Genomic DNA, 7,864 nt, shown 5'->3' on the forward strand with positions numbered 1-7,864 from the left:
GACCTGGCAGCATGAAGGTAAGGGCCCTGGGTGGGGGACTGAGCCCTTTTTTGGAGAGGACCCCAGCCAGAGAGGGGACTGGGACGGCACTGGGGCTCTGGCGGCAGCTTGCTCACCTCCGAGGGCACGGAGCCTGGCTCAGAGCGGGTTTCTGGCGGGCGGGGTGTGTGTGTTTGAGCCGCTGCTACTGCTGCTGCTCCCCACTCCCCACTGTGCCCCCCAGGCCCCCTTGATCCGAGGAGATGGTAAGCAGCCGGGCCCACAGGCAGGCGGGCGGGAGAGGCTCTGAGCCAGTGTCTGGAGCCCGCCAGCTCTCAGGACTCAGCTCCTGCTCTAAACGGGCAGGTGGACGAGATGACCTTTGAGCACCCCCTGTCTAAGAACTCTTGCAATTTCTTGTGAGAGTACCCTGCCCCTGGGGACAGAGGCAATTTGTGGGGCGCACGGTGTGAGCTCTGCCTTAGCCCCTTCCTCCCCCTCCCCGGCCCCCAGCTCTGGAGAAGTCCTGCCTTCAGCAGCCCCTGGACTGCGACGACATCTACAGCCAGGGCTACCAGGCCGACGGCGTGTACCTCATCTACCCCGAGGGGCCCAGCGTGCCGGTGCCCGTCTTCTGCGACATGACCACTGAGGGCGGGAAGTGGACGGTGAGTAGGAGGAGGAAAACAGAGGCCCAGTTCTGGTCCCAGCACGTGACCAGGCTGCACCTCTGGGATTTCAATTTCTTCATCTCTGTCCCCACAGCATAGTTTGTAAGCTGCTGTCAACAGTGAATTCTAGGGGCACGTAATCCCCATGATAACCCTGGGAGGAGGGTTCCTTTTATAAAGGAACTGAAGCCAGAGAGGTGAAGTAACTTACTCAACATCACACAGCCAACACGGACTCCTACCCCGGCGTTTGCCACCGTCCTAACCTCTTCCCAGCACTCAGCAGCTGCTCGAGGGGTGCCAGTGTGCGCCTGGTTTCAGCTCCCTGCTCAGTCCTTTAACAAACCACCTTAGTACCTCAGGGTCCAGTCCGGGGTAGGCCCTGTCCACTGGACCTTGAAAACCCAGGCCTGTCATCTCTGCTCCAGGTTTTCCAGAAGCGATTCAATGGCTCAGTGAGTTTCTTCCGGGGCTGGAACGACTACAAGCTGGGCTTCGGCCGTGCAGATGGGGAGTACTGGCTGGGTAAGGCGGGGCCCGGGCAGGCGTCCCCCCCCACCCCCGGGCCAGGGCCTGGCTGACCTGCTGCCCCTCCACAGGGCTGCAGAACCTGCACCTCCTCACGCTGAAGCAGAAGTACGAGCTGCGAGTGGACCTGGAAGACTTTGAGAACAACACGGCCTATGCCAAGTACGCCGACTTCTCCATTGCGCCCAACGCCATCAGCGCCGAGGAGGACGGCTACTCCCTCTACGTGGCAGGCTTCGAGGACGGCGGGGCAGGTACCCTCCGGGCAGGCGGAGGAGGTGGGGGACGGCGGGTGTCCCTGACCCTGGTGGCCCCTCTCCCTTCCTGGCTCCCTGGAGCAGCCACGCCCGCTGCCCGGGAGCAGCTGCTTCTCTTCGTGCAGCTCAGCACCCAGGCTCTGGCTGGGGAAGGGCGCCTCCCCTCCCGTCGGCTCAGCCTCCACAGTCGCCCCTCTTCCCGCCAGGCGACTCCCTGTCTTACCACAGCGGCCAGAAGTTCTCCACCTTCGACCGTGATCAGGACCTCTTCCTGCAGAACTGCGCTGCCCTCTCCTCGGGAGCCTTCTGGTTCCGAAGCTGCCACTTCGCCAACCTCAATGGCTTCTACCTGGGTGGCCCCCATCTCTCCTACGCCAACGGCATCAACTGGGCCCAGTGGAAGGGCTTCTACTACTCCCTCAAGCGCACGGAGATGAAAATACGCCGGGCCTGAGGCCAGGCCCCAAGCCCCGGCTCCTGGCTGCTGGCCTCCAGGAGCGCTCCCCGTGCTGTGCTGGGCGTGCGCCCCCTGCACCCCTCCCCCAGTCAGCTCTGCTTCTCACGGGGCTTATGGCTCTAGACCCAGCTCACCTTCACACCAGGCGTCCACCGGAGCCAGGCCTCGCCCCCTCCTGAGGCGAAGCTGCCAACCGGTTCCCAGGCCTCCTCTGCCTCCGCCCAACACCGGGCCAGGAGCTGCTCGCCCAGGCGGCAGGCTGGTGTTCCGGAGTCAGCCTCCTTCCCGGCTCAGCTGCCGGGCGCGCCGGGTGTGATCCGCACCCAGAGCACGCCAGGCCCCTGCGTGGCCGCCAACACACCCTAGCAACCCCCCTGGCTGTTCTCAGAGCGTCTCACCCTTCGCTTCCTCCCACCAACCCCTTCTCTAGTGGTGAGCACCGTGGGCCCCTCGCCCCATCTATCACCTCAGCTTCTCTGCTTCCTGTCCCAGGCCCCCAAGGTATATTTCGCAGCTCCTGCACGCACCCCAAACAGCCACAACCCGGGCAGGCAGATGAGGTCGGGCTCCGGAGCACAGGCCGCCGTGGGAGGCTGGAAGCAGGCGGGGGAGGTCTCAGCCTCAGGACGGGCGAGTGGGCCGTGGTGGTTTTATGTGCAACTGCATCTGTTGGCTCCCACCGTGGGGCCTGGCTCCTCCTTCCCCTTCCTAACAGCACCCGCCCTCCACTCCAAAGACACGCGGAGTTAGTTAGCACCAGAGGGAAACTTCTATTTCACAGGCCTCATTTTTATGGCAAAGAGAATGACTAATAAAATTACATAATAAAAATAGAATACTGAGAAGGCTCGCCCGGGGAGTAGGGGTTTCCTGACCCTGTCGTGGCTCGGTGGTGGCTCAGGTGGCTGCTTAAGGCTGTGGGGTGGGTCTCAGAGGAACCTCAGGATAATCCCAAGTCAAGCTTCCGCTGCCAGGCCGGGGGCCTGGGTCTCCCTGGCACCCAGGCACACGCTGTGGGCCTCAGGGCTCCTGGAGGTCAGGCAGGTCAGCCAGCAGCATCGGGGAATCCATCTGGATCTCACGCTGCAGAGACTCGATGTCAGAAGGGTTCATGCCGTGGCCCTCGAGCCAGTCAGCCAGCAGGGATGCTGAGAGAGAGGCCGAGTCTGTCTGGCTGCAGGGAAAGGGGAGCAGGGAGAGTTGTTACCCGGGCTGGCTCCCCAGCCTGCCCCCCAAGGCACGTTCCTCCTGCACCAGGAACCCAACTGCGCTCCAGAAGTTCGGTCCAGCCAACTCACCCATCCTGTGGCCCATCCGCCACGCCCATATCGAAAGACTGGTTGAGGAATTCTTCCAGGTCAAAGCCAACGCCATAACCGGCCCCACTGCCCTTTGGTGTGCCCGAGAACGCGGGGGGCAGAGGGTCCTCCACCTGCAGGGGACATTGGCAGGTTACGACGCAGGCACCACCAAGAGCGGACTGCGGTCTGCAGGGAGCCCCTGTCCTGATACTGCTCTAGACTCCGTCTGGATGCCCGCCATGGGTGCCAGCGCCAGCCTCGACAATCCCTGCGAGCTGGCTGGGCCCCTCTCCAGGCCGGGCCCTTCCTGGGGAGCATCGCCTTTACCGCTCAGCCACCTGCTCATCAGCATTATGCTCCTCCTACGAGCATGGGCATACGTTCGGAGAGAAAGCCTCTGCTGCTCACTTTTCATGGAACAAGACACATCTCCAACAGCAAGGACTTCCCACACCCACTTCCCTGGGCCCAGGTCCAGGGGTCCGCACTGCCAGGCTTCTCTCTCACCTGAGACTTGGACAGCTGCTGGGTCACCAGGTTGACATCGGGTGACTCTGAGGTGGAGGGTTGAGGGGTCCCCCTGGGGTCTGGAGGGGCTGGGCCAGGTGGGAAGTAAGGCAGAACACCCAGGGTGCTGGAACCAGGCATCCCAGGGGGTGGCACAAGCGACTGGGGGGCCAGGAGGTTGGAGGTGGTGGTGGTCTGGAGTGGAGCAGGGCCAGGCCTAGGAGGGCCAGCAGGGTGGGGAGCAGGGCGAGCGGCTGGGCAGGCCGGCTGTGGTGCAGGACCAGGGGTGGCGCCTGCAGGTGGTGGGTGTCCCGTGGGCTGGGCTACAGAGCCAGCAGGACTGGTGGGCCGGGCCGGAGGTGTTGGGGGGCCAGGAGGTTGGAGGTGGTGGTGGTCTGGAGTGGAGCAGGGCCAGGCCTAGGAGGGCCAGCAGGGTGGGGAGCAGGGCGAGCGGCTGGGCAGGCCGGCTGTGGTGCAGGACCAGGGGTGGCGCCTGCAGGTGGTGGGTGTCCCGTGGGCTGGGCTACAGAGCCAGCAGGACTGGTGGGCCGGGCCGGAGGTGTTGTGACTGTGAATCAGTGGAGGGGCCCCCAGAGGCCCCAGTCCCTCGCTCCTTGCGCTCCCGCTCCTGCCGCCGCTTTTCCCGCTCCTTTGCTCGCTCCTGCCTCCGCCGCCGCTTTTCTTCCCGCTCACGCTGGCGCTCCTGGGCTGTCACTGGCTTCCGAGGCTCCGGTGCTTCTAGGGGGGCACTGGGCCCATCTACAGGGAAGTTGAACAGGGGGAAGGTTAGAGCCTGTGGCCCTGTACAAGCCCAGAGTCCCTCTCCTGCCACCCCATTCCCCAGTCAGCAGCTGCTTCTGGAAGGCACCTCTGAGCCGGCTCCGCAAGGACTTGAGCAGGGCAGCTTTGAGGGCTGCCTTGGTGTTGTCGGAGATGGCACCCTCTCTCTTTGGAGGGGCTGGTTCACTGGCCAGCGCGGGGGGTGGCTGCAGGGTCATATCAATGGTGTCAGGTGCAGGGCCAGGGCACGGCAGTGGAGCTGGTGGAGGTGACTCCATGGCACAGTCCCCACTGGGAGCCCAGGAACTGGGCATCTCAATGTCGGGGCAGCTGGGCTCACTGGTCACAGGCTGCAGAGAAGGCTGGAAGCGTATCTGCTGGCGGATGCCCTCGCGCCTGGCATGAAAGTCCTCAATCTCGGCCACAATGGCCTCCTTAATCCGCTCCCGGGTGAGGGCTTCCCGGTCAAAGGCAAAGTCAAAGGGTGGGGCACAGTCAGGCTCATCATCAGGGTCATGGTACTTGGCCAGGAAGGGGTGGCGAAGGGCAGCAGCTGCTGACATGCGGGCACTGGGCTCAAAACGCAGCATTCGCCCCAGCAGTGAGAGGGCCTGGCGGTCAGCACCTGGGTACACTGTCTCCCAGGGCACAGGCTGGCGTGGTGGCAGACTCTGGATATATGCCCGTACCCTTTCAGCCCCGACAGCCTGAATCACAGCTGGTGATGGGGTACCCAACACCATCATGATCAGCTGCAGCTGGTGCACATAGTTTTTGCCTGGGAAGAGCTGGCGCCTGGCCAGCATCTCACCGAAGATGCAGCCCACGGACCACAGGTCAATAGCCTGCGTGTACTCATGCAGCGACAGCATGAGCTCCGGGGCACGGTACCAGCGTGTGGCCACATATTCGGTCATGAAGTACTGATGCTCAGCAGGTGAGGTGCACAGGCCCCGTGCCATGCCGAAGTCACCGATCTTGAGCTCACAGTTCTCATTCACCAACAAGTTGGAGGGCTTGAGGTCCCGGTGGATGACCTGAGCTGAGTGCATGTACTTGAGGCCCCGTAGCAGCTGGTACAGGAAGTAGCGCACGTGCTCCAGTGTGAGCGGCTGCGAAGAGTGGATGATCTGGTGCAGGTCGCTCTCCATCAGGTCCAGGACCACATAACTAGAAGGGACAGGGAAGAGGCATGGCTGTCTTGCCCACACTCCAGCCCAGCCTCACATGCCCTCCGGACTGCAGACATGGAATGGCCTTACCCTCAGACTCTGTAGGGCCAACAGCCTGGTATAAAGATCCTAGAGTCTCTACAGCTCTTCCATGAACTTAAGTGAAGTTAGATCCCTTTCTCTCCAGACCTATTTCCCCATGAGAAGGTGAGGGTGCACTAAACCAGGGCTGGCCAAGAGTTTTCGTTTGGCAGCCATCTCTATTATTTGGAAGTGGCTGCTGGAAAAACTATGATGAAAACTGTGGTATCTTGTCCATTTTCTGTAGGAACGTGTTCTGTGATTGACTAGTGATGTCTGCTGTGGGAAAAGGAGGGTGTGATTATAGTCGAGTGTCCTACATTCCCATCCCATATTCTGAGAGTCTATAATTGTAGCACCTGTACTCTTCCTGAGGAATCACAGCTGTCCCTGGGAATGCCCTAAGGCAGTGGTTCTCAACCTTCCTAATGCCGCGACCCTTTAATACAGTTCCTCATGTTGTGGTGACCCCACAACCATGAAATTATTTTCGTTGCTACTTCATAACTGTAATTTTGCTACTGTTATGAATCGTAAATATCTAATATGCAGGATGTCTTTTCATTGTTACAAATTGAACATAATTAAAGCATAGTGATTAATCACAAAACAATAAGTAATTATATACGTGTTTTCCGATGGTCTTAGGCGACCCCTGTGAAAGGGTCTTTCGACCCCGAAAGGGGTCGCGACCCACAGGTTGAGAACCGCTGCCCTAAGGGAACACGGGTCCTGGAACCGTGGGAATTTTCCGGCCTGCCTTACAGAGGTTCAGCTGTCCTTCCAGAACGGTGGCAATGCGCTCCCAGCCTTCAGAAAACATCCCAGTCCAGCCTCCTCTCCCAACACCCACCCCTCCTTACACAGATGTGAACTCGCCGTAGGGCACGGTGGGCCTCAGGATGTCCTTGATGGCGATGATGTTGTCATGCTTGAAGTGCTTGAGGATCTTCAGCTCCCTGAGGGTCCGCTTGGCATTAGTCACCACATCAAACGCATTAGGGATCTTCTTAATGGCCACCTGCTGGCCTGGGAGCAGAGGAAAGGCAGATACTGTAAGGTCCCTGGGGCAGCTGCAGTGGCACAAGGCCGCCTTCAACACCTCCCATCCAGGATGCAAATAACAGAGTAACAGCAGCTGCTGTATACTGAGCACCTACTAGTGCCAAGCCCTGTGCTAAGCACTTTCTGTAAAGTTCTCCCTTCTCATCCACCAGCTGAGACAGTTACTATCGGCTCAACGTTAGATGAGGAAATCTCATCTCAGTAATTTACTGGGGGTGGCATAGCTAGTGAGTGGTAGTCTAGACTCCGTAATGCCTGCTCATTCTACCTCCCTACCTCCGCCCAGCACAGGATCTCCAACCGGGTCCAATCGGGACTCATTTTTCTAAGCAGGAAGTCGGCGGATGTGCTGGCAAAACCATAATGGCGGGTCTCTAAGACCCGTGCCCAACACAGACCCTGGCGCCCAGAGGGCACCCACCCCATGTGTGACTTCAACCAGAATCTGCGCCCCAGCCTTCCCTCCTGGCTGTCTGGGACGGGCAGCTTCTCGCCCTCCAGAGGCAGTGTCCACACCTGGCACAGGACACCTGGGGCGGCTCACCGGTCAGGCGGCGGCGTGCGGAGGACACCACCCCGTAGGCGCCGTTGCCGATGGTCTCGATGATCTCGTACTCGTCCCCCACGTCAAAAGTCACGTCCAAGGAGCGCGCTTTCAGCAGGGCCAGGTTCTTGGCCGCTACGGAGGCAGCGGTGCCGGCGGGCTCCGCCTTCACTGGCCCGGGGGGCTCCCCAGAGCCGTCCTCGCCGTCTTCCTCCTTCAGGGGCTCGGCCATGGCGCCTGCGTGGAAACGCTGGTGAGGGGAGGCCCGCCCGCCAGGGCCTCCCTCAGTTTCCCCTCTGAGGCTGGGGGGCAGGACCAGGGAACTTCCAAGTTCCCTAAGCCGATGGAGACCGGGTAGGAGGCACAGAGGGTGGTTGGCACGTGGGAGACGTCCACACCGGGACTCGGAGCTCGGGGCTCCGGGCTCGGGGATCAGGTCCGGTGAACGCAGGGTCGGGTGGGGGAGGCGCCCGAGGCGCGGTCCAGGAAGAAAGGGAGGGGCGGGGCACCGGCTGTCCCCGG

General features: G+C 61.2%; 2 protein-coding genes across 2 annotated transcripts in view; one reads left to right on the plus strand and one right to left on the minus strand.

The window, feature by feature from the left end:
• Positions 1 to 2,725, plus strand: part of MFAP4 (microfibrillar associated protein 4) — a 15,001-nt gene extending 12,276 nt beyond the window's left edge. The window contains exons 3-7 of the mRNA XM_006779308.2: positions 179 to 245; positions 493 to 647; positions 1,079 to 1,175; positions 1,250 to 1,432; positions 1,642 to 2,725. Coding sequence (XP_006779371.1) covers positions 179 to 245; positions 493 to 647; positions 1,079 to 1,175; positions 1,250 to 1,432; positions 1,642 to 1,889 — 750 coding nt within the window. The 3' untranslated portion in view covers positions 1,890 to 2,725. The remainder of the gene's footprint in view (positions 1 to 178; positions 246 to 492; positions 648 to 1,078; positions 1,176 to 1,249; positions 1,433 to 1,641) is intronic.
• Positions 2,666 to 7,858, minus strand: MAPK7 (mitogen-activated protein kinase 7). Its single transcript, XM_015558377.1, is given in 8 exon segments — positions 2,666 to 3,066; positions 3,191 to 3,324; positions 3,701 to 4,063; positions 4,066 to 4,193; positions 4,196 to 4,459; positions 4,569 to 5,650; positions 6,597 to 6,762; positions 7,343 to 7,858. Coding segments are annotated over 8 exon segments (2,523 nt in total). The 5' UTR covers positions 7,575 to 7,858; the 3' UTR covers positions 2,666 to 2,912.
• Between the last annotated feature and the right edge of the window lie 6 nt (positions 7,859 to 7,864).

The sequence above is a fragment of the Myotis davidii genome, unplaced genomic scaffold, assembly GCF_000327345.1.
Source record: "Myotis davidii unplaced genomic scaffold, ASM32734v1 scaffold129, whole genome shotgun sequence".
Lineage (NCBI taxonomy): Eukaryota > Metazoa > Chordata > Mammalia > Chiroptera > Vespertilionidae > Myotis > Myotis davidii.